General features: G+C 55.2%; 1 protein-coding gene across 2 annotated transcripts in view; it reads right to left on the bottom strand.

The window, feature by feature from the left end:
* Positions 1-26,186, bottom strand: part of CFAP221 (cilia and flagella associated protein 221) — a 111,822-nt gene that overhangs the window by 10,545 nt on the left and 75,091 nt on the right. For both annotated transcript variants that reach the window (XM_029071160.2, XM_029071167.2), the window contains exons 14-19: positions 22,639-22,741; positions 19,331-19,464; positions 17,052-17,132; positions 13,303-13,410; positions 12,126-12,266; positions 712-870 (exon numbers count right to left, since the gene is read on the bottom strand). In XM_029071160.2, coding sequence (XP_028926993.1) covers positions 712-870; positions 12,126-12,266; positions 13,303-13,410; positions 17,052-17,132; positions 19,331-19,464; positions 22,639-22,741 — 726 coding nt within the window. The remainder of the gene's footprint in view (positions 1-711; positions 871-12,125; positions 12,267-13,302; positions 13,411-17,051; positions 17,133-19,330; positions 19,465-22,638; positions 22,742-26,186) is intronic.

Raw genomic sequence — 26,186 nt, 5'->3', positions numbered from 1 at the left:
ATAAATACGACTGAATGAACGAATGAACGAATGGGGGCTCTCTGGAGGAATCGTTTCCGCATCTTCCCGGCCGGGACCATTCATTCTTTCATTCATTGGATCGCATTTATTGAGCGCTTCCTGTGTGCAGAGCACTGTACTGAGCGCTTGGAATGTACAATTTGGCAAAAGATAGAGACAATCCCTGCCCAACGACGGGCTCACAGTCTAGAGAAGCAGCGTGGCTCAGTGGAAAGAGCCCAGGCTTGGGAGTCAGAGGTCGTGGGTTCGAATGCCGGCTCCGCCACTTGTCAGCTGTGGGACTGTGGGCGAGTCACTTCACTTCTCTGGGCCTCAGTTCCCTCATCTGGAAAATGGGGATGAAGACTGGGAGCCTCACGGGGGACGACCTGATGACCCTGTATCCACCCCAGCACTTAGAACAGTGCTCGGCACATAGTAAGCGCTTAACAAATACCAACATCATTATTAAAAGGGGGAGACAGACAAGTAGTCGGGTGTCGATGCCATCAAAATGAATAGAATCAGAGATAGATACACATCATTAATAAAATGAATAGGGTAATAAATATTATTTAAAAATATCGAGAAGGGCTGTGCGGAGGGGAAAGGGGGTAGAGGAGAGGGAGGGGGAAAGGGGAGGAGAGCGGAGGGAAAGGGGGGCTCGGGGTGGGAAGGCCTCCGCCGGGACCCCCGAGCCCCCCCGCGTACCTGGCGATGGAGGAAGCGCCTCTGGGTAACGGGGACACTGGAGCCTTTGGCAGACTGGCCGGTGAACGCGTACTTGGGGAGCGGGCACACGTGATACTCCATGCTGGTCTCTGGGTACGGCAGGGGCATCTTGGAGGCGCTCAATCCCGGGCACGGATTCTACAAAGAAGCAGCGCGGCTCAGTGGAAAGATCCCGGGCTGGGGAGTCAGAGGTCATGGGTTCGAATCCAGGCTCTGCCCCTCGGCAGCTGCGGGCCAGTGGCTTCACCTCTCTGGGCCTCAGTGGCCCCATCTGGAAAATGGGGATGAAGACTGTGAGCCCTACGTGGGACAACCTGATCACCTTGTGTCTCCCCCAGCGCTTAGAACGGTGCTTGGCACATAGTAAGCGCTTAACAAATACCAGCATTATTATTATTACAAAGAAGCAGCGGGGCTCGGTGGAAAGAGGCCGGGCTTGGGAGTCAGAGGTCATGGCTTCTAATCCCGGCTCGGCCACTTGTCAGCTGTGTGACTTGGGGGCAGTCACTTCATTTCTCTGGGCCTCAGTGACCTCGTCTGCCAAATGGGGATGAAGACTGTGAGCCTCACATGGGACAACTTGATTACCTTGTAATAATAATAATAATAATAATAATGTTGGTATTTGTTAAGCGCTTACTATGTGCCGAGCACTGTTCTAAGCGCTGGGGGAGACCCAGGGGAATCAGGTTGTCCCACGTGGGGCTCGCAGTCTTAATCCCCATTTTACAGATGAGGTAACTGAGGCACCGAGAAGTTAAGTGACTTGCCCAAAGTCACACAGCTGACAAGTGGCAGAGTCAGGATTCGAACCCATGACCTCTGACTCCAAAGCCCGTGCTCTTTCCACTGAGCCACGCCAGCGCTTAAAACTGTGCTTGGCACATAGTAAGTGCTTAACAAATACCATATTATTATTATTATCATTGCAAAGGAGGAGCACGGGGGGGGCGGCGGTGGAAGAGCGTTTAGTACAGCGCTCCGTGTCAATGATAATAGTAATACGAGTAACTGTGGTATTTGTTAAGGGCTTACTTTAATAATAATAATAATAATGATGGTATTGGTTAAGTGTGCCAAGCACTGTTCTAAGAGCTGGGGTAGATACCAGGTGATCAGGTTGTCCCACGTGGGGCTCCCAGGCTTCATCCCCATTTGCCCGTTGAGGAAACTGAGGCCCAGATAATAATAATAATAATGTTGGTATTTGTTAAGCTCTTACTAAGTGCCAAACACTGTTCTAAGCGCTGGAGGAGATACAGGGTCATCATTTTGTCCCAGGTGGGGCTCACAGTCTTCATCCCCATTTTCCAGATGAGGTCACTGAGGCCCAATAATAATAATAATAATAATAATAATGTTGGTATTTGTTAAGCGCTCACTATGTGCCGAGCACTGTTCTAAGCGCTGGGGTAGACATAGGGGAATCAGGTTGTCCCACGTGGGGCTCACAGTCTTAATCCCCATTTTACAGATGAGGGAACTGAGGCCCAGAGAAGTTAAGTGACTCGCCCACAGTCACACAGCCGACAAGTGGCAGAGCTGGGATTCGAACTCATGAGCCCTGACTCCAAAGCCCGTGCTCTTTCCACTGAGCCACGCTGCTTCTCCAGAGAAGGGAAGTGACTTGCCCAAAGTCACCCAGCTGACAAGCGGCGGAGCCGGGATTCAAACTCACCACCTCCGACTCACAAGCCCAGGTTCTTGCCACTTAGCCACGCTGCTTCTCGCTGAGCTATGCTGCTTCTCTATGTGCACTGTGTGCTAGGCACTAGGCACTATGTGCTATGTACTATGTGCTAGCACTATGTGGCAGGGACTGTACTAAGCACTGGGGTGGATACAAGCAAAGCAGGTTGGACCCAGTCCCTGTCCCCAGTTTACAGATGAGGGAACCGAAGCACTGAGAAGTAAAGTGACTTGCTCAAGGTCACACAGCAGACAATAATAATAATTACGGTATTAAGTGCTTACTATGTGCCAGGCACTAATAATAATGTTGGTATTTGTTAAGCGCTTACTATGTGCCAAGTACTGTTCTAAGCGCTGGGGTAGACACAGGGGAATCAGGGTTGTCCCACGTGGGGCTGGCGGTCTTAATCCCCATTTTACAGATGAGGGAACTGAGGCACCGAGAAGTTATGTGACTCGCCCAAAGTCACACAGCTGACAAGCGGCCGAGCCGGGATTCGAACCCATGACCTCCGACTCCAAAGCCCACGCTCTTTCCACTGAGCCACGCTGCTTCTCTGTCCTAAGCGCTGGGGTGGATCCAAGCAAATCGGGTTGGACCCAGTCGCCGTCCCGCGTGGGGCTCACGGTCTCCATCCCCATTTGACAGATGAGGGAACTGAGGCCCAGAGAAGTGAAGTGACTTGACCAAGGACACACAGCAGACACCTTCTTCTTCTTCTTCTTATGTTACTTGTTAAGCTCTCACTATGTGCCAAACACTGTTCTAAGCACTGCGGTAGATTCCAGTGAGTCAGGTTGGACCCAGTCCCTGTCATTTCTTCATTCGTATTTAGTAAGCGTTTACTGTGCGCAGAGCTACTCTTAGTCCCCATTTTCCAGATGAGGTCACTGAGGCCCAGAGAAGTGAATGACTTGCCCAAGGTCACACAGCAGACTGGTGGCAGAGCTGGGATTAGAACCCATGACCTTCTGACCCTCAGGCACGTGGCGCAGTGGAAAGAGCACGGGCTTTGGCGTCGGGGCTCATGAGTTCGAATCCCAGCTCTGCCACCTGTCGGCTGTGTGACTGTGGGCGAGTCACTTCACTTCTCTGTGCCTCGGTTCCTTCATCTGTAAAATGGGGATTAAGACTGTGAGCCCCACGTGGGACAACCTGATTCCCCTGTGTCTACCCCAGCGCTTAGAACAGTGCTCGGCACATAGTAAGCGCTTAACAGATACCAACACTAAGCCATATCGCTTCTCTCCACATAGTAATAAATGCCACCGATGATTGAGCCCGGGCTCTTTCCACTGAGCCACACTGTTTCCCTAATCCGGTCCAGTGCTCTGCACACAGTAAGTGCTCAATAAATACGATTGACTGACAGATGCTCTGTCATCCAGTCCCGTGCTCTGCACACGATAAGCGCTCAGTACATATGATTGACTAACAGATGCAATGTCATATAGCACAGAGCTCTGCACATAGTAAGTGCTCAGTAAGTAGGACTCACCAACAGATGCTGGGTCATCCAGTAGAGTGCTGTGCACATAGTAAGCGCTCAATAAATACGACTGAATGGATTGAATGAAGGCTCTGCACGCAGTAGGCACTCCATAAATACAACCGGCTGACTGACAGATGCTCTGTCCCAGTGCTCTGCACCCAGTAAGCGCTCAATAAATACGATTGGCTGACTGACAGATGCTGCATCCTACAGTCCAGTGCCCTGCACACAGTAAGCACTCAATAAACAGGATTGACCAAGGGACGCCGTGCCATCCGGGACGGTGGGTTCGAATCCCGGCTCCGCCACCTGTCGGCTGTGTGACTGTGGTCAAGTCACTTCACTTCTCTGGGCCTCAGTGACCTCATCTGGAAAACGGGGATGAAGACTGGGAGCCCCAAGAGGGGACAACCTGATGACCTTGCATCTCCCCCAGCGCTCAATAAATACTATTGAATGAATGAATACAAGATCATCAGGTTTCCCATTTGGAAAATGAGGCTCACGTGAGACAACCTGATGACCCCGTATCTCCCCCAGTGCTTAGAACAGTGCTCTGCACATAGTAAGCGCTTAACAAATACCAAATACCACACGATAAGCACTCTATAAATTCGATCATTTGCAGATGGTAGGTCATCCAGTACAGTGCTCGGCACCCAGTGAACGCTCAATAAATATGACTGACCGACTGACTGACGGATGCAGCTCCTCATCTTCCCTCCCAAGCCCGGTCCTCTCCCAGACTTCCCTATCACCGTGGATGGCACGACCGTCCTTCCCGTCTCTCGGGCCCGCGACCTCGGCGTCATCCTCGACTCGTCTCTCTCGTTCACCCCGCGCATCCGATCCGTTACCGAGACCCGCCGGTGTCACCTTTACGATATCGCCGAGATCCGCCCTCTCCTCTCCACCCAAACGGCTACCTTACCGCTACGGGCTCTCGTTATATCCCGGCTAGACTACCGTGTCGGCCTTCTCTCCGACCTCCCTTCCTCCTCTCTCTCCCCGCTCCGGTCTATCCTTCACTCCGCTGCCCGGCTCATCTTCCCGCAGAAAGGCCCTGGGCCCGTCACTCCCCTTCTTCGAAACCTCGAGTGGTTGCTTATCGACCTCCGCACGAAACAAAAACTTCACACGCTGGGCTTCGAGGCTCTCCATCCCCTCGCCCCTTCCTACCTCTCCTCCCTTCTCTCTTTCTCCCGCCCACCCCGCACGCTCCGCTCCTCCGCCGCCCGCCTCCTCGCCGTCCCCCGGTCTCGACCGTCCCGCCGTCGACCCCCGGGCCGCGTCCTCCCGCGGTCCCGGAAGGCCCTCCCTCCTCACCTCCGCCAAACTGATTCTCTTCCCCTCTTCGAAACCCTACTTAAAACTCACCTCCTCCGAGAGGCCTTCCCACACTGAGCTCCCCCTTTTGTCCCTCTGCTCCCTCTCCCCCCCCTTCACCTCTCCGCAGCTAAACCCTCTTCTCCCCCCTTTCCCTCTCCTCCCCTCTCTCCCGTCCCACTCCCTCGGCACCGTACTCGTCCGCTCGACTGTATATATCTTCATCCCCCTATTTATTTTGTTTATTTTGTTTAATGAGCTGTACATCACCCTGATTCTATTTATTTGCCATTGTTTTTACGAGACGTTCTTCCCCTCGACTCTATTTATCGCCATCGTTCTCGTCCGCCCGTCTCCCCCCATTAGACCGTGAGCCCGTCAAAGGGCAGGGACGGTCTCTATCTGTTGCCGACTTGTCCATTCCAAGCGCTTAGTCCGGTGCTCTGCACATAGTAAGCGCTCAATAAATACGATTGAATGAATGAATCCAGCCCAGAGCTCTGCAGCTAGTAAGCGCTCAATAGATCTGACTGACCGATTGACCTTTTTAGTGTCCGATGGGCCCTCGCCCTTCCCGGTGGGGTTGGAGGTGGGGGGCTCTCCCGCCGCCGGCTCCGAGGGTGACGTCACCTTGGACGTCACCCCCACCCCCCAATTCCCGGCCGTCCCGGATTGTCCATTCCAAGCGCTTAGTACGGTGCTCTGCACATAGTCAGCGCTCAATAAATACTATTGAATGAATGAATGATTGACTGGCTGGGAAATGGGAGGAATCGAGCGTGGCAGAGTGGAAAGAGGCCGGGCTTGGGAGTCAGAGGTCGTGGATTCGAATCCTGGCTCTGCTACTTGTCAGCTGGGTGACTGTGGGCAAGTCACTTCACTTCTCTGGGCCTCAGTGACCTCATCTGGAAAATGGGGGATGAAGACTGTGAGCCCCACATGGGACAACCTGATGACCCTGTATCTAACCCAGCGCTTAGAAAAGTGCCTCGATTCTATTTATCGTGATTAAGTTGTCTTGTTTTTGTCCATCTGTCTCCCCCGATTAGACTGTAAACCCATCGTTGGGCAGGGATTGTCTCTATCTGTTGCCGAATTGTATGTCCCAAGCGCTTAGTCCAGGGCTTTGCACATAGTAAGCGCTCAATAAATACTACTGAATGAATGAATGCTCTGCACATAGGAAGCACTTAACAAATACCAACATTATTATTATTATTATTAATTAGGGGGTGGTGATTGAATCAGCCGGGCAGATGGGCCGGAGGAGGCCGCGTGGGCGGCCAGGCGGGCATTTAGGGCGGCAGGAAGTGGGTTCGAGTGGTGAGTCCCTGCTGGGCAGCTTGATGGGTGGGCACGGCCCTTCCCTCATCCCCCTCGCTTCTCCCGCTCCCTTCCGCGTCGCCCCAACTCGCTCCCTTTCTTCATCCCCCCTTCCATTCCCACACCGCTTCCCATCCACGTCCCTCATTTATTGATTCCTATTCCTGCCCGTCTCCCCCTCTAGACCGTCAGCTCGTCGTGGGCAAGGAATGTGTCTCTTTATAGTTCTCTTTTCCTCTCCCAAGCGCTTAGTACAGTGCCCGGCACACAGTAAGCGCTCAATAAGTACAATTGAATGAACGAGTGTCCGTCTCCCCCTCTAGACTGTAAGCTTCTTGTGGGCAGGGAATGCGCCTGTTTATTGTTATTATTGTAATTATAATAATAACGGTATTTGTTAAACGCTTACTGGCCTAGTGGATAGAGCACGGGCCAGGGATTCGGAAGGACCTGGGTTCTAGTCCCGACTTTGCTGTGTAACCTTGGGCAAGTCACTTAACTTCTCTGTGCCTTAGTTGCCTCATCTGTAAAATGGGGATTAAGATTGTGAGCCCCCTGTGGGGCTGGGAATGTAACCAACCAATAATAATAATAATAATAATGGTGGTATTTGTTAAGCGCTTACTATGTGCAAGGCACTGTTCTAAGCGCTGGGGGGATACAAGGTGATCAGGTGGTCCCATGTGGGGCTCACAGTTTTAATCCCCATTTGGCAGATGAGGTCGATGAGGCCCAGAGAAGTGAAGTGACTCGCCCGAAGTCACACAGCTGGCAAGCGGCGGATCCTGGATTCGAACCCATGACCTCTGACTCCCAAGCCCGGCTTCCTTCCACTGAGCCACGCCGCTTCTCTACAACCAGATAAGCTTGTATCTAACCCAGAGCTTGGAACAGTCCTTGACACATAGTAAGCGCTTAATAAACACCATTATGTGCCAGGCACTGAACTAAGCGCCTAGTACAGTGCTCTGCACACAGTAAGCGCTCAGTAAATACAATTGAACAAATAACCGCTGGGGTGGATACAAGAAAAGCAGGATGGACACAGTCCCCGTCCCACGTGGGGCTCCCGGTCTCAATCCCCATTTGACAGCTGAGGAAACTGAGGCACAGAGAAGTGACTTCCCCGAGGTCCCAAAGCACACAGGCGGCGGAGCCGGGATTAGAACCCAACTCCCAGACCCAGGCTCTATCCGCTATGCCATGCTGCTTCCCAGCCTGTTCTATTGAGAAGCAGCATGGCGTAGTGGATAGAGCCCGGGCCCGGGAGTCAGAAGGTCCTGGGTTCTAATCCCTGCTCCGCCACTTAGCTGCTGTGTGACTTTGGGCGAGTCACTTCACTTCCCTGGGCCTCAGTTCCCTCATCTGGAAAATGGGGATGAAGACTGGGAGCCGCACGGGGGACAACCTGATTACCCTGTACACAATAAATACGGCTGACTGACTCCAGGGCGTGAGGGACGCCGGTCTGCTGTGTGCAGAGCACTGTGCTGAGCACTTGGGAGAGGACGGTAGAGTTAGTAGGCCCGATCCTTACCCTCAAGGAGCTGACAGCCTCCTGTGTGCAGAGCACTGGGCTGAGCGCTTGAGGGAGGACAACCGAGTGAGTAGACCCGATCCCCGCTCTCTCTCCCTCTGCTTAGTAGCAGGAGGATGTCAGGATCCCATTTCTCTCACCCCCGACCCCCGGCCCGCGTCCTGCCTCTGGCCTGGACGCCCTCCCTCCTCAATTCCCACAGACGATGACTCTCCCCTGCCTTCGAAGCCTTATCAGCGTGGCTCAGTGGAAAGAGCCCGGGCTTGGGAGTCAGAGGTCATGGGTTCGAATCCCGGCTCTGCCATTTGTCAGCTGTGTGACTGTGAGCAAGTCACTTCACTTCTCTGTGCCTCAGTGAACTCATCTGGAAAATGGGGATGAAGACTGTGAGCCTCACGTGGGACAACCCGATGACCCTGTATCTCCCCCAGCACTTAGAACAGTGCTCTGCACATAGTAAGCGCTTAACAAATACCAACATGAATATTATTATGAAAGGCCCGTCTCCTCCAAGAAGCCTTCCCTGACTGCACCCTCCTTTCCCCTTTTCCCACTCCCTTCTGTATCTCCCTCACTCGCTCCCTTTCTTCGTCCCCCCACCCAACCCCTCACTGCTTATGTCCCTCTCCCTCATTTCTTGATTTCTATTCGTGTCTGCCTCCCCCTCTAGACCGTCAGTTCCTCGTGGGCAGAAAATGTGTTAATTGTTGTATCGGACTTTCCCAAGCGCTTAGTACAGTGCTCGGCACACAGTAGTAACAATAATAATAATGATGATGGTATTTGTTAAGCGCGTAATATGTGCCAAGCACCGTTCTAAGTGTTGGGGGGGATACAAGGTGATGAGATCGTCCCCCGTGGGGCTCACAGTCTTCATCCCCATTTTACAGACGAGGGAATGAGGGACAGAGAAGGGAAGTGACTTGCCCAAAGTCACCCAGCGGCGGAGCCGGGATTAGAACCCATGACCTCTGACTCCGCAGCCTCTGCTCTTTTCAGTGAGCCACACTGCTTCTCTAAGCGCTCAGGAAATACGATTGAACGAATGAGACAGAGGAGGACAAACATAAACTTGTGACCGTGGGGCCGAGTTGGCTCAGTGTAAGAGCCCGGGCTTGGGAGTCAGAGGTCATGGGTTCGAATCCCAGCCCTGCCACTTGTCAGCTGTGTGACTGTGGGCAAGTCACTTCTCTGGGCCTCAGTTCCCTCATCTGTAAAATGGGGATTAACTGGGAACCCCACATGGGACAACCTGATGGCGCCGTATCTACCCCAGCGCTTAGAACAGTGCTCTGCACATAGTAAGTGCTTAAATACCAACATTATGATTATTATTAATGGGGTCTCGGAGCAGAGCAGGGGGCCTCAGGGGGCCCGAGGCTGGAGGAAGCTCAGTCGGGCCAGCGGTCAGCCGGGGGGTGGTTGGAACATTCATTCATTCATTCATTCAATCGTATTTATTGAGCGCTTACTATGTGCAGAGCACTGTACTAAGCGCTTGGGATGAACAAGTCGGCAACAGATAGAGACGGTCCCTGCCGTTTGACGGGCTTACGGTCTAATCGGGGGAGACGGACAGACGAGAACAATGGCACTAAACAGCGTCGAGGGGAAGAACATCTCGTAAAAACCGATGGCAACTAAACAGAATCGAGGCGATGTACAATTCGTTAACAAAATAAATAGGGTAACGAAAATATATACAGTTGAGCGGACGAGTACGGTGCCGTGGGGATGGGAAGGGAGAGGTGGAGGAGCGGAGGGAAAAGGGGAAAATGAGGCTTTAGCTGCGGAGAGGTAAAGGGGGGATGGCAAAGGGAGTAGAGGGGGAAGAGGAGCTCAGTCTGGGAACGCCTCTCGGAGGAGGTGATATTTAAGTAAGGTTTCGAAGAGGGAAAGAGAATCAGTTTGGCGGAGGTGAGGAGGGAGGGCGTTCCGGGACCGCGGGAGGACGTGACCCAGGGGTCGACGGCGGGATAGGCGAGACCGAGGGACGGCGAGGAGGCGGGCGGCGGAGGAGCGGAGCGGGCGGGGTGGGCGGTAGAAAGAGAGAAGGGAGGAGAGGTAGGAAGGGGCAAGGTGGTGGAGAGCCTTGAAGCCTAGAGTGAGGAGTTTTTGTTTGGAGCGGAGGTCGATAGGCAACCATTGGAGTTGTTTAAGAAGGGGAGTGACATGCCCAGATCGTTTCTGCGGGAAGATGAGCCGGGCGGCGGAGTGAAGAATAGACCGGAGCGGGGCGAGAGAGGAGGAAGGGAGGTCAGAGAGAAGGCCGACACAGTAGTCTAGCCGGGATATAACGAGAGCCCGTAATAGTAAGGTAGCCCTTTGGGTGTAGAGGAAAGGGCGGATCTCGGCGATATCGTAGAGGTGAAACCGGCAGGTCTCGGTAACGGATAGGATGCGTGGGGTGAACGAGAGGGACGAGTCAAGGATGACACCGAGATTGCGGGCCTGCGGGACGGGAAGGATGGTCGTGCCATCCACGGTGATAGAGAAGTCTGGGAGCGGACCGGGTTTGGGAGGGAAGATGAGGAGCTCGGTCTCGCTCATGTTGAGTTTTAGGTGGCGGGCCGACATCCAGGTGGAGACGTCCCGGAGGCGGGAGGAGACGCGAGCCCGAAGGGAGGGGGAGAGGACGGGGGCGGAGATGTAGATCTGCGTGTCATCTGCGTAGAGACGGTAGTCAAAGCCGCGAGAGCGGATGAGTTCACCGAGGGAGTGAGTGTAAATGGAGAACGGAAGAGGGCCGAGAACTGACCCTCGAGGAACTCCGACAGTTAAAGGATGGGAGGGGGAGGAGGCTCCAGCGTAGGAGACCGAGAATGATCGGCCAGAGAGGTGAGAGGAGAACCGGGAGAGGACAGAGTCCGTGAAGCCAAGGTGAGATAAGGTATGGAGGAGGAGGGGATGGTCGACAGTGTCAAAGGCAGCAGAGAGGTCAAGGAGGATCAGAATGGAGTAGGAGCCATTGGATTTGGCAAGAAGGAGGTCATGGGTGACCTTAGAGAGAGCGGTCTCGGTAGAGTGGAGGGGACGGAAGCCAGATTGGAGGGGGTCTAGGAGAGAATGGGAGTTAAGGAATTCTAGGCATCGATTGTAGACGACTCGTTCTAGGATTTTGGAAAGGAAGGGTAGTAGGGAGATAGGACGATAACTGGAGGGGGAAGTGGGGTCGAGAGCGGGTTTTTTTAGGATGGGGGAGACGTGGGCATGTTTGAAGGCAGAGGGGAAGGAGCACTTGGAGATTGAATTGTTAAAAATAGAAGTTAAGGAAGGGAGGAGGGCAGGGGCGATGGTTTTAAGAAGGTGAGAGGGAATGGGGTCCGAGGCGCAGGCGGAGGGGGTGGCACTTGCGAGGAGGGAGGAGATCTCCTCTGAGGATACCGCAGGGAAGGATGGGAAAGTAGGGGAGGGGGTCGGTGGGGGGGAGGGGAGAGGCGGAGGGGTGACTTTGGGGAGCTCAGACCCGATCGTGTTGATTTTCGTGAGGAAATAGGTGGCCAGATCATTAGGGGTGAGAGATGGGGGAGGGGGAGGAACAGGGGGCCTAAGGAGAGAGTTAAAGGTCCGGAACAATCGGCGGGGGTGACGGGCATGGGTGTCGATGAGGGAGGAGAAGAAGCTTTGCCTGGCGGAGGAGAGGGCAGAGTTAAGGCAGGAAAGGATAAATTTGAAGTGTGTGAGGTCGGCTCGGTGCTTGGACTTTCGCCAGCAGCGCTCGGCAGCTCGAGCATAGGAGCGTAGGAGGCGGACGGAGGAGGTGATCCAGGGCTGTGGGTTAGTGGCGCGAGAGCGGCGGAGGGAAAGGGGGGCGAGAGAGTCGAGATGAGTAGAGAGGGTGGAGTTGAGAGCGGAGACCCGCTCGTCGAGAGTGGGAAGAGAGGACAGGGCGGCAAGGTGAGGAGAGATGCTATTGGAAAGACGGAAGGGATCGAGAGAGCGGAACATCCCGCTGGGGGGAGCGTAGTGGCCTATCCCCTCCACCCGCCCCCGCTCAGACGGCGAGCGCGGGATTTACTCACGAAGATGCGCAGGGGTGGGCCATCCGGGGGCTGGAGCAGGGTGGCTGGGGGCACGAGGGTCCCAAGGCCCAGTTCGGCGAGGCCGGGCCGGGCTTGGCCCAACTTCTGCACCGGTGGTCCGGCCACTGGGATGAGCTCGTCCTGGGGGGCCGGCAGAGAGTGGGGGCAGCCACGCCGGGGCCGTGGGGCCGGGGGGCAGGCGGGGGTCCCGAGAAGGGAGGAGGGGTGGCGGAGGGGGGCCTGGGGCGGGAGGGAGACTGCCAGCTCATTGTGGGCAGGGAATGTATCTGTTTACTGTTGTATTGTCCTCTCCCAAACGCTTAGTACAGTGCTCTGCACACAGTAAGCGCTCAATAAATACTAGTGAATGAAGTACTATTGAATACTATTGAATTGCTTCTATTTATTGCTATTGTTTTTGTCCGTCCGTCTCCCCCTAACTAGACTGTGAGCCCATCAAGGGGCAGGGATGGCCTCTATCTGTTGCCGAATTGTCCATTCCAAGCGCTTAGTACAGTGCTCTGCACATAGTAAGCGCTCAATAAATGCTTTTGAATGAAATACTATTGAATGAATGAGTAAGGGCTCAATAAATATGATTGAATGACTGACCGACTGAATGAATGGAGGGTCCTGGAAGTTGGGGGAGGGGAAGCAGGACAAGGGTGGGTGGGGGGACGCGCCCAGGGTTGCAGGGAGGTGGGAGGGCCCGAGGAGAGGGGGGACAGGGTTTTGGGGGGTCGGGGGGGGACCCTGGAATGGAGGGGAGATGGGGGAGGTCTCGTGGGGGTGGGGGACCCGCAGAGGTGGAGAGGGGAGGTGGGAGTCCCGGGAAGGAAGGGGGACAGAGGCCGGTGATTCCAGGTGGAGGGAAGGGAAGGCAGGGGGTTCTGGGGGGGAAGGGTGGGCCCGGGGGTGGGGGGTCCCGGGATGGTGGGAAGGGGAGGTGGGGGAGGAGGGAGTGGGGGGTGGGAGTCCTGTAGCTCACTGTGGGCAGGGAATGTCACTGTTCACTGTTGTATGGTCCTTTCCCAGCTGCTCAGTACAGTGCTCTGCACACAGTAAGCGCTCAATAGATACGATTGGGGGGACAAAGGGGTGGGAATCCCGGGAGGGGAAGGGAGGAGGGACCGGGGGTGGGGGTTCCTCGGGGGGGGAGGGCGCAGGGTGGAGGTACCTGTGGACCCCCCTGCAGGGGTCGGGAGGGCTTCTGGGTTCTGTAGCTGGTGGCTGCCCACTGCACGCAGACGGGCACGTAGCCCATGAGGCTGGACAGCTGAGGGACCTGCCGGCAGGCAACGGGGGTTGGCTCGGCCAGCTGGGCCCAGGCCCGGCTGGGGAATGGGGCGTGGGGCTGGGGGTCAGCCTGGGGCCGGCGGGGGGGGGGTTGGGGTAGGTCTGGGGGTGGCCTGGGGTCACGGGTTCTAATCGCAGCTCTGCCACATGTCTGCTGTGTGACCCTGAGCGAGTCACTTCACTTCTCTGGGACTCGGGTCCCTCATCTGTCAAATGGGGATGGATGATGATGGCATTTGTTAAACGCTTACTATGTGCAAAGCACTGTTCTAAGTGCTGGAGAGGATACAAGGTGATCAGGTGGTCCCCCATGGGGCTCACAATCCTCATCCCCCTTTTCCAGATGAGGGAACTGAGGTAAAGAGAAGTGAAGTGACTTGCCCAAAGTCACGCAGCTGACAAGCGGCGGAGCCGGGATTAGAACCCACGACCTCTGACTCCCAAGCCCGGGCGCTTTCCACTGAGCCACGCTGCTTCTCTGTGTACACACACGCATGGAAAGGGGATGGTGTCCAACCCTGTTTCCTTGCATCTGCCCCATTGCTTGGTACAGTGTCTGGCACATAGTAAGCACTTAAAAAATACCACATTAATCATTATTATTATTGTGGTCAGCCTAGCGCTGGGGGGGTGGGTCGGGATCGGCCTGGGTCCGGCAAGGGGTCGTGGCCGGACGGGGGTCGTGGTCAGCCCGGGTCCAGCAGGAGGTCACGGTTGGCCGGGGGTCGCGGTAGGCCTGGGACCGGGGTGGGGGGTGTCGGGGTCGGTCCAGGGCCGGGGGGGGTTACGGTCAGCCCAGGACCGGCGGGGCGTTGCGGTCAGCCTGAGGCTAGCGGGGGGTCACGGCTGCCTGGGGGTTGCGGTCGGTCCGGGGCCGGTGAGGAGACTGTGGTCAGCCGGGGACGTGGCGGGGTCGCGGTCAGCCTGGAACCTGCGACGGCGGGGGTCGTGGCTATTCATACTCACTCACACTCCTCCCCCCCGACACACACGTTCGTAAGCACATTCGTTCTCATAGTATTTATTGAGCGCTTACTTTGTGCAGAGCACTGGACTAAGCGCTTGATATATAACCCCTACCCACCCTCCCGCCCCACACATGCACCCTATTCATTCGTTCAGTCGTACTGAGTGCTCACTGTGCTTACCGGGCCACGTCCTCCAGCGGTCCCGGAAGGCCCTCCCTCCTCACCTCCGACAATCTGATTCCCTTCCCCTCTTCAAATCCCTACTTAAAGGTCACCTCCTCCGAGAGGCCTTCCCACACTGAGCTCCCCCCTTTCTTCCCTCTGCTCCCTCTCCCCCCCCCGCCACCTCTTCGCCTCTCCGCAGCTACACCCTCTTCTCCCCGATTTCCCTCTCCTCCTCCCCCTCTCCCATCCCACCCCCTCGGCGCCGTACTCGTCCGCTCAACCGTATAGATCTTCATCACCCTATTTATTCTGTTTAATGAGATGTACGTCACCCTGATTCTATTTAGTTGCCATTGTTTTAATGAGATGTTCTTCCCCTCGACTCTATTTATCGCCATCTTTCTCGTCTGCCCGTCTCCCCCGATTAGACCGTGAGCCCGTCAAAGGGCGGGGACTGTCTCTGTTACCGATTTGTCCATTCCAAGTGCTTAGTCCAGTGCTCTGCACATAGTAAGCGCTCAATCAATACTATTGAATGAATGAATACTGTGTGCAGGACACTGTACAAAGCACTTGGGGGAGGACAATAGAACAATAAACGGTGACATTCCCTGCCCACAACGAGCTTACCCTCTAGAGGGGGAGACAGAGGTCAATACAGATTGTCCATTCCAAGCGCTTAGTACAGTGCTCTGCACATGGTAAACGCTCAGTAAATACTATTGAATGAATGAATGAACAAATAAAATGGCAGATCCGGACATAAGCGGGTGTGGGGCTGGGAGGGGGGATGAAGAAAGGGAGAGAGTCGGGGGGGACGCAGAAGAGACTGGGAGAGGAGGAAAAGGGGGGCTCAGTCTGGGAAGGTCTGCTGGACGAGGGGGGCCTTCAGGAAGGCTTTCAAGGGTGGGGAGAGTCATCGTCTGTGGGATTTGAGGAGGGAGGGGGTTCCGGGCCGGAGGCGGGACGTGGGCCGGGGGTCGGCGGCGGGACGGGCGAGCCGGAGGCCCGGGGAGAAGGTTAGAGGCGGCAGAGGAGTGGAACGTGCGGGCTGCGATGGAGAAGGAGAGAAGGGAGGTGAGGGAGGAGGGGGCGAGGGGATGGACGGCTTGGAAGCCAAGAGTGTGGAGTTTTTGTTTGAGACACACAAACCAAATACACACAAACTCAGACCCCTGATAATAATAATGTTGGTATTTGTTAAGCGCTTACTATGGGCAGAGCACCGTTCTAAGCGCTGGGGGAGATACAGGGTCATCAGGTGGTCCCACGGGAGGCTCACAGCTAACCCCCATTTGACAGATGAGGGAACTGAGGCCCAGAGAAGTGAAGTGACTTGCCCACAGTCACACATCTGACAAGTGGCAGAGCTGGGGATTTGAACCTGTGACCTCTGACTCCCAAGCCCGGGCTCTTTCCACTGAGCCACGCTGCTTCTCTAATCTCACCCAGCACACATTCACACAAACACACACACTTGGTCCACATCACTGGGCCTCCTCAGGTTTCAGAAACGGAATAATAATAACAATGATAAAATGACCGTGGTATTTGTTAAGCGCTTACTCTGTGCCAGGCACTGTACTAAGCGCTGGGGTCGATACAAGCAAGTCGGGTTGGACACAGTCCCTGTCCCACGTGGGGCTCACAGTCTCAATACCCTTTTTCCAGATGAGGTCACTGAGGCCCGGAGAAATGAAGCGACTCACCCAAGGTCCCACAGCAGACGAGCCGTGGAGCCGGGATTTAAACCCATTAGAACTTGTCTGCTGTGGGACCTTGGGCAAGTCGCTTCACTTCTCCGGGCCTCAGTTCCCTCATCTGTCAAATGGCGATGGAGACTGTGAGCCCCGCGGGGGACAGGGACTGCGTCCAACCCGATTTGCTTATATCCACCCCAGCGCTTAGTTCAGTGCCTGGCACATAGTTAAGCGCTTAACAAATACCCTCACCATTTTTATTATTGGAGTGGTCCAGGGGGATGGCGTGGTGGATGAAGCGGCCTAGATACGGGGTGGCCTGAGGGACAGAGAGGTCCCAGAGACCTAGAGGTGCAAGGGTTGGAGATGCCTGGGGCCGGTGGGGGGGGGTGGCCCAGGGGGCTGGAGTGGTCCAGCGGGACGGAGGAGCCCAGGGGATGGAGTGGCCAAAGGGGACGGGGCAGCCTGGGGAGACTGGGTGGTCCGGGGGGACGGAAAGGCCCAGGGGATGGAGGAGGCTGGGGGCTAGGGAGGCCCGGGGGACGATGTGGTCCAGGGGGACGGAGGGCCCCAGGGGATGGAGTGGCCAAAGGGGACGGAGCAGGCTGGGGAGACCGGGTGGTCCGGCGGGACGGAAGTTCCCAGGGGATTGAGGGGTCCAGGGCGACGGAGGGGCTCGGGGGCCGGAGCGGCCTGGGGGGGACAGAGCAGCACGAGGGACAGGGTGGTCTGGGGAGAATAGGATGGTCAGGGGGGCCGGAGGGGCTCGGGGAGGGGGTGGGGGGCCGGACACCGACCTGCAGATTGAACAAGGTCCGGGTCTGTTTGAGCCGGACTTCCAGAGCTGGGACGGGGACTGGGCCGAGCCCATCCGGAGCCTGAAACGGGGAAAACGGTGACGGACGCGGCCTGGGCCCGGCCCTTCTTTCTCCTCTCGGCCTTCAGCTCCTCAGCAGCAGGTCCGCCCTGCCGAGAGGATGGACGAACGGACCCCCTCGGCCTCCCAGCACGCCACGGACGTTGGTGGTTTCACCGCCTCGTGGAGGGTAGTTTTTTGGGGGGAAGGGTTTGGGGGTGGTTGGGTGGAGCGGTCCGGGTTGGGGAGGGGAGGCGGCTCGGTGTCCTCAGGCCTTGGGGCTACTCTCTGACCACGGACGCAGGGAGAGCGGTCACCGGCAGGCCCACGGCGAACCGAGGCTTCCCTAAGAAGAAGAGGCTGCCTTCCGTGACCGGCCCGGCCCCCTACGAAACCATCAGATTGAAGTCTCAAAATAATAACTGTGGTAATTTTTTAAGCGCTTGCTCTGTGCCAGGCACTGTACTAAGCGTTGGGGGAGATACAAGCAAATCGGGTCAGACACGGTTCCTGTCCCACATTTGTTAATTCATTCGATCATATTTTTTAAGCGCACAATAATAATAATAATAATAATAATGATGATGGTATTTGTTAAGCGCTTACTATGTGCAAAGCACTGTTCATTCATTCATTCAATAGTATTTATCGAGCGCTTACTATGTGCAGAGCACTGTACTAAGCGCTTGGGATGAACAAGTCGGCAACAGATAGAGACGGTCCCTGCCGTTTGACGGGCTTACGGTCTAATCGGGGGAGACGGACGGACAAGAACGATGGCAATAAACAGCGTCAAGGGGAAGAACATCTCGTAAAAACAATGGCAACTAAATAGAATCAAGCACTGTTCTAAGCGCTGGGGGGATACGGGGTGATCGGGTTGTCCCACGTGGGGCTCAGAGCCTTCATCTCCATTTTACAGATGAGAGAACCGAGGCACAGAGAAATTAAGTGACTCACCCAAAGTCACGCAGCTGGCAAGCGGCGGAGCTGCGATTCGAACCCATGACCTCTGACTCCCAAGCCCGGGCTCTTTCCACTGAGCCACGCTGCTTCTCACAATGTGTGCAGAGCACTTTACTGAGCGCTTGGGAAAGTACAATGCAACGATAAAGTGGCAATCCCTGCCACGTGGGACTCATAGTCTTAACCCCCATTTGACAGATGAGGGAACTGAGGCACAGAGAGGTTAAGTGGCTTGCCCGAGATCACACAGCAGGCAGGTGGCAGAGCTAGTACCTTGGGCAAGTCACTTGATTTCTCTGGGCCTCAGTTTCCTCAACTGTCAAATGAAGATTAAGACCGAGAGCCCCGTGTGGGACAGGGACCGTGTCCAACCTGATGAGTTTGTATCTATCCCAGTGCTTAGAACAGGGCCTGGCACATAGTAAGCACTTAATACCATGATTATTGTTATTATTATTACTCTGACTTCCAGGACTGGGCTCTTTCAATGAATAATAACAATAATAGTAGCAGTAAATGCGGTATTTGGTAAGCGTTTACTATGTGCTAGGCACTCTACTAAGTGCTAGGCACTCTACAGGCAAATTAAGTTGGACACAGTCTCTGTCTCACATGGGGCTCACGGTCTTCATCCCCATCCATTTGACAGATGAGGGAACTGAGGCCCAGAGAAGTCAAGTGATTTGCCCCAGGCCACACAGCAGACAAGTGGCAGAGCAGAGATTAGAACCCAGGCCCTTCCGACTCCCAGCCTCACTGCTCCTCAAAACCGGGGATATGGGGTCGACGGGGCCTGCCCGGAATGACCGTTCTCCCAACCCCCCTGCCCCGGCCCCGCTGAGGCTGGAGGGCCTCGGGGTGGCCACGGACCGGTCTTGGAAACCGGTCTTGGCCCGGAGAGGGGAATCAACGTCCATCGGTCAGGAAGGACCATTCCGAGGTCCAGGCTGGAGGTCTGGGTAGGGTCGTCCCCGGGAGGGCACTGGGAGAGTGGGCAGAAGATGTCAAGAGAGTGGGTGGGGAAGAGTGAGAAGATTCGGTGGGGAAAGGATGCTGAGGGATTGGGCGGGAAGAGGATGCTGGGGGAATGGGCGGGAAGAGGATGCCGAGGGATTGGGCGGGAAGACGATGCCGAGGGATTGGGCGGGAAGAGGATGCCGAGGGATTGGGCGGGAAGACGATGCCGAGGGATTGGGTGGGAAGAGGATGCTGGGGGATTGGGCGGGAGGAGGGCTGGAGGCAGGGAGGACCTACCAGGATGTTGAACATCTGGGACGGCAGGTCTGACGGGAAGGCGAAAGGAAGCACCCGTCTCAGCGTCGGGCGGAACTGGAGGGCCGCCTCCTCCGCCGTCGCGTTGAACAGGGTGCTGTCCGGGGAGCTGGCCTCTGCCGGCAGGAGCGACAACCCGCTCCGCTCAGCGGCCCCGGCCCGGACCCCCGCCCCCAGTCCTGCCCCCCACCGCCCCGGCCCCCGCCTTAACCCCTCCACCCCGGCTCCGGTGATGAGAAGTAGCGTGGTCTGCCGTGTGACCTTGGACAGGTCACTTTCCTTCTCTGGGCCTCAGTTACCTCCTCTGTAAAATGGGGTTGAAGACTGAGTTCTATGTGGGACAGGGATTACGTACCTGACTATCTTGTATTCATTCATTTGTGCATTCAATCATATTTATTGAGGATTTACTGGGTGCAAAGCACTGTACTAAGCGCCTGGGATAATACAATACGACAACAAGCAGACGCATTCCCCGCCCACAACAAGCTCACAGTCTAGTGTCTTGAATCTCCAGTGCTTAGAACAGTGCTCTGCACATAGTAAGCGCTTAACAAATACCAACATTATTATTGTCACTTAACTTCTCTGTGCCTCAGTGACCTCATCTGTAAAATGGGGATTAAGACTGTGAGCCTCATGTGGGACCACCTGATTCCTCTGTGTCTACCCCAGCGCTTAGAACAGTGCTCGGCACATAGTAAGCGCTTAACAGATACCAAATACATTATTATTATTATCAGCGGAAAGAGCGCTGGCCTGGGGGTCGGACAGTTGGTCACTTCCGGTCACTCTGCCAGTTGCTTGATGTGGGACATTGGGCAAGTCCCTTCACTGCGCCTCAGTTTCCTCAACTGGAAAATGAGGATTCAATACCTGTCATCCCTCATACGTAGGCTGCGAGCCCCATGTGGGATGGGGATGTATCCGACCCAAATGACCTGTACCTACCCCAGTACTTAGAACAGTGTCGGCGCTTAACGGATAACCGTGAAACAAAGTCGATGCCAATCGACTGAGGCACTGAAAGGAGCTCATACGGTAGCCACCCCCTTTGATGCTCACAACAGCCCTCTGAGGCCTGGAGAGGTGACTATTAGGTCTCATTCGTTCGATCGCATTTATTGAGCGCTTACCGCTGGCGGAGCCCTGTATTAAGTGCTCAGAGAAGCAGCGTGGCTCAGTGGAAAGAGCCCGGGCTTGGGAGTCAGAGGTCATGAGTTCGAATTCCGGCTCTGCCACTCGTCAGCTGTGTGACTGTGGGCGAGTCACTTCACTTCTCTGGGCCTCAGTTCCCTCATCTGTAAAATGGGGATGAAGACCGGGAGCCTCACGTGGGACAACGTGATGACCCTGAATCTCCCCCAGCACTTAGAACAGTGCTCTGCACATAGTAAGTGCTTATAAAATACCAATATTATTATTATTATTGTTATTATTAAGCTCTAAGCGCTCCCCATTTTACAGACGAGGAAGCTGAGGCCCAGAGAGATGAAGATTCAAGAAGCCTTCTGGCCTAATGGAAAGAGGCCGGGCCTGGGAGCCAGAAGAACTGGGTTCTAGTGCTGGCTCCTCCGCTTACTACTAATAATAAGAATTGTATCTGTTAAGCGCTTTACTATGTGCCAAGCACTGTTCTAAATGCTGGGGTCGATACTAGGTAATCAGGTTGGACACAAGTCCCTGTCCCACGTGGGGTTCACAGTCTTCAACCCCATTTTACAGATGAGGAAACCGAGGCCAAGAGAAGTAAAGTGACTTGCCCGAGGTCACACAGCAGACAGGTGGTAGAGCCGGGATTAGAACCCACGACTCTATCTGTTATGCCATGCTGCTTCTTTGCTGGGTGACCTTGGGTGGGTCACTTCACATCTCTGGGCCTCAGTTACCTCATCTGTACAATGGGGATTCAATCCCTGCTCACCCTCCTATTTAGACTGTGAGCCCCGTGTGGCCCAGGGACTGTGTCTCTTCCGATGATCTTTCATCTACCCCGGCGGTTAGTACAGTGCCTAGTATATAGGCATAGCTATAGAGAAGCAGCATGGCTTAGTGGAAAGAGGCCGGGCTTGGGAGTCAGAGGTCCTGGGTTCTAATCCCGGCTCTGCCGCTTGTCCGCCGTGTGACTTTGAGCAAGTCACTTGACTTCTCTGGGCCTCAGTGACCTCATCTGTCAAAGGGGGATGAAGACCGTGAGCCCCACGTGGGGCAACCTGATCGCCTTGTATCTCCCCCAGCGCTTAGAACAGTGCTTGGCACAGAGTAGGCGCTTAACAAATGCCAACACTATTTTATAATAAGTGCTTAACAAAGGCCATCAAAAATAACAATAAAAAAGCAATTCCCCTATTTTTAGATTGTGAACTCCTAGGGTCAAAGACCAATCCCGGCTCTGCCACTTGTCTGCTGTGTGACCTCGGGCAAGTCACTTCACTTCTCTGGGCCTCTGTTATCTCATCCTTAAAATGGGGGCTGAGACTGTCAATCCCACATGGGCCAGGGACGGCGTCCAACTCGATTTGCATGTATCCACCCTAGTGCTTAGTACGGGGCCTGGCACAGAGTTAAGCGCTTAAAAATATCATTATTATTATTATTATTATTATTAATGTTCATTTGCTTCAGGCCCCCCAAACTGAACCTCACTGCCTCTTATCCCCATATTATAGATTGTGGAGACCGAGGCCCTGAAAATTTACTACCCCAAGCTCACACAACAGGTCAAGGCAAGAGTGTGGCTTACTGGAAAGAGCCTGGGCTTGGGAGTCACAGGTCATGGGTTCTAATCCACTTGTCAGCTGTATGACTTGGGGCAAGTCACTTAACTTCTCTGTGCCTCAGTGACCTCATCTGTAAAATAGGGATGAAGACTGTGGGCCCCACGTGGGACAACCTGATGACCTTGTATCTATCCCAGCGCTTAGAACAGTGCTCGGTACATAGTAAGCGCTTTAAACCATTATTATTATTCTTATTAGGAGCTAAGTCTAGAAACCCCGTGGGAAGCTCTTTCCACTAGACCACATTGTCTCTTCTTCCGATTTTACAGATGAGAAAATGGCAGATGCAGTGACTTGGCCAAGGTCACCCAACAGGAAAGTGACAGAGCCTGGAATAGAAGCCGTGTCTCCGACTCCTGTTTCCCAACAGGGGAAACCAGGTTGGGGGATGATCCCAGAATGGAAGGGGGACCAGGGTAGGGAAACCCAGTTTGGGGGAGCCCAGGGTGGGGGGAACCCCGGGTCGGGGGATCCCCGCGTGCCCTCCGCAGGCCCCCGAGAATGGCTCACCTGAGGGAGAGACCGTATCATCCCGGGGCTTCTCGGTCCTCCCGTGGCCGTGCAGATCCCGCCAGAAGCCCAGAATGCGGTTCAGTCGCCAGTGGACCAGGACCTGACCGGGGGGCGACACGGGGGCCGTGCCGTCTGACCAGGCCGCCCTCATCCCCACCCCACTGACCACCCAGCGAGACCCGACCCCCGTTCCTTTCGGGGAGAGATGGATTTTTGCAGGCCAACTGGACAGAGCCAGAGGGCGGTGCCCAGCCCGGCCCGGGACCCGCCGCTTTCATTCATTCAATCGTATTTATTGAGCGCTTGCCGTGCGCAGAGCGCTGCACTAAAGGCTTGGGAGAGGACAATAGAACAAAAGACACATTCCCTGCCCACAACAAGTTCCCAGTCTAGAGGGGGAGACAGATATAAATATAAATGGGGTGGGGTTGGGAAGGGGAGGGAGAGCAAAGGGAGAAAGTCGGGGTGAATCAGAAGGGAGTTGGGGATGAGGAAAAGTGGAGCTTAATAATAATAATAATGATAATGTTGGTATTTGTTAAGCGCTTACTATGAACAGAGCACTGTTCTAAGCGCTGGGGTAGATACAGGGTAAATCAGGTTGTCCCACGTGAGGCTCACAGTTAATCCCCATTTTACAGATGAGGTAACTGAGGCACAGAGAAGTGAAGTGCCTCGCCCACAGTCACACGGCTGACGAGCGGCAGAGCCGGGAGTCGAACCCATGACCCCTGACTCCGAAGCCCGGGCTCTTTCCACTGAGCCACGCCGCTTAGTCTGGGAAGGCCTCTCGGAGGAGGTGGGCCTTCAGGAAGGCTTTGAAGGAGGGAAGAGCGGTCGTCCGGTGGCCGGACAGGCGAGCTGGAGGCCCAGGGAGGAGGTGAGCGGCAGCAGAGGAGCGGAGCGTGCGGGCCGGGAGGGAGAAGGAGAGAAGGGAGGTGAGGTAGGAGGGGGCAAGGGGATGGACGGCTTTGAAGCCAGTAGCGAGGAGTTTTTGTTGGATATGGAGATGGATGGGCAACCCCTGGAGATTTCTGAGGGTAAGGGTGACATGTCCTGAATGTTTCTGTAGAAAGATGATCCAGGCAGCAGAGTGACGTATGGGCTGGAGTGGGGAGAGACAGGAGGCAGGGAGGTCAGCGAGGAGGCTGGTGCCGTCATCCAGGCGGGAAAGGATGAGCGACTGTACTAAACACGAGAGCAGTTCGGATGGAGAGGAAAGGGCGGATTTTAGCCAGGTTGCGAAGGTGAGACTGAAAGGTTTTGGTGACGGGTCGGCTATTCATTCATTCATTCGATAGTATTTACTGAGCACTTACTAGGTGCAGAGCACTGTACTAAGCGCTTGGAATGGACAATTCGGCAACAGAGAGAGACGTGGGTCGAATGAGAGGATGGAATCAAGGATAACGCCAAGTTTACAGGCTTGTGGAAGGATGGCGATGCCGTCTACGGGGACGGGAAAGTCCAGAAGAGGACAGGGTTTGGGTGGAGCTCTGTTTGGGGCATGTCAAGTTTGAGGAGATGGGAGGACATCCAAGGAGAGAAGGCTCAAAGGCAGGAGGAGATGTGAGATTGGAGAGAGGGAGAGAGATCGGGGCTGGAGAGGGAGATTTGGGAATCGTCCGCGTAGAGATGGGAATTGAAGCCGTGGAGAGGACGAGTTCTCCGAGGGAGGGGGTGGAGACGGAGACTTAGAAGGGACCCCGAAATGAACCTCGAGGGACCCCCACAGCGAGGGGGTGGGAGGCAGAGGAGGAGCCTGCAAAGAAGACAGAGAACGGGCGGCCGGAGAGTCAGGAGGAGAACCGGGAGAGGACAGTGCCCGGGAAGCCGAGGTTGGATAACGTTTCCAGGAGCAGGGGGTGGCCCGCGGTGTCCGAGGCAGCTGAGAGGTCAGGGAGGATGAGGATGGAGTAGAGGCTGTGGGATTTGGCAAGAAGGAGATCGTCGGTGACCTTCGAGAGGGCCGTTTCTGTGGAGTGATGGAGAGGGAAGCCAGATTGGAGGGGGGCCGGGAGAGAATCGGAGGAGATGAAGCGGAGAGAGCCAAGTAGACGACTCACTCAGGGAGTATGGAGAGGAAGGGTAGGAGGGAGATGGAGCCGTAACTGGAGGGAGCCGTGGGGACCAAGGGAGGGTCAGGGTTCGAGGTCTAAGCCAGAGGGAGGAGGATGAAATCCCCATTTTACAGATGAGATAACTGAGGCACAGAGGATAATAATGTTGGTATTTGTTAAGCGCTTACTATGTGCCGAGCACTGTTCTAAGCGCTGGGGTAGACATAGGGGAATCAGGTTGTCCCACGTGGGGCTCACAGTCTTCATCCCCATTTTACAGATGAGGGAACTGAGGCACAGAGAAGTGAAGTGACTTGCCCACAGTCACACAGCCGACAAGTGGCAGAGCTGGGATTCGAACTCATGAGCCCTGACTCCAAAGCCCGTGCTCTTTCCACTGAGCCACGCTGCTTCTCTGAGTGAAGTGAAGTGACTTGCCCAAGGACACACAGCAGGCAAAGGGCAGAACTTTCTGTCTGTAAATCAGCATCGGGGGCTTTGCACACTCCGCTCCTCTGTCACTCACCTCAGCGTCCGGTTCCCGCCCGTCCCGCCCTCGAGCTCACCTCCTCCAGGAGGCCTTCCCGGACCGATCCCCCCCTTTTCCCTCTGCTTCCCCTCCCCGCGACCATCTGCTCTTCCCCCTTCCCCTCCCCTCAGCACTGTGCTCATTTGTACATATTATTTATTGCCCCATTTATTTCGTTAATAAGGTGCACATCTCCATGATTCTGTCGATCTTGATGATGTCTTGCTTTGTTTTGTTCTGTTTGGCTTTGCTGTCCGTCCCCCCCGTTTAGCCCGTGAGGCCGTTATCGGGCGGGGATGGTCTCTCTCTGTTGCCGAATTGTCCATTCCAAGTGCTTAGTCCAGTGCTCTGCACATAGTAAGCGCTCAATAAAAACGATTGAATGAATGAATGAATAGTAGGGTGCTACACAGCAGGTGCTCAATAAATACGACTGAATGAATGAATTGTGCCCAGTAACTCTACTGGACTCTGCCAAGCACTCAGGACAGTGCTCTACACAGAGTAAACTGTCAGCTCCTTGAGGGAAGGGACGGTGTCTACTAACTCTGTTGTCCCCTCTTCAGCGCTCAGTACAGTGCTCATTAAATACTCCTGATCGATTGAATGATTGATTCTACTGGGAGGATGGAACATGAGGGTGGGGGGGTGGGAAAGCCGGAGGGGGGGGCAGAATGAGGCCCGGTGGGGAGGTCGGTTGGAGAGGAGTCACGAGTTCGAGCCGGGGTGGGGTGGGAGGGGAGAGTGGATGGGCAGGAAAGGGGCTGCCTGATGACGAGTCTTACAGTCAGAGGATCAGTGTGGCTCAGCGGCAAGAGCCCGGGCTTGGGAGTCAGAGGTCGTGGGTTCTAATCCCGGCTCCGCCACTTGTCCGCTGGGTGACTTTGGGCAGGTCACTTCACTTCCCTGTGCCTCAGTGACCTCGTCTGGAAAACGGGGATTAAGATTGTGAGGCC

The sequence above is a fragment of the Ornithorhynchus anatinus genome, chromosome 1, assembly GCF_004115215.2.
Source record: "Ornithorhynchus anatinus isolate Pmale09 chromosome 1, mOrnAna1.pri.v4, whole genome shotgun sequence".
NCBI classification, from domain to species: Eukaryota; Metazoa; Chordata; class Mammalia; order Monotremata; family Ornithorhynchidae; genus Ornithorhynchus; species Ornithorhynchus anatinus.
This window is presented reverse-complemented; position numbering and strand designations above follow the sequence as displayed.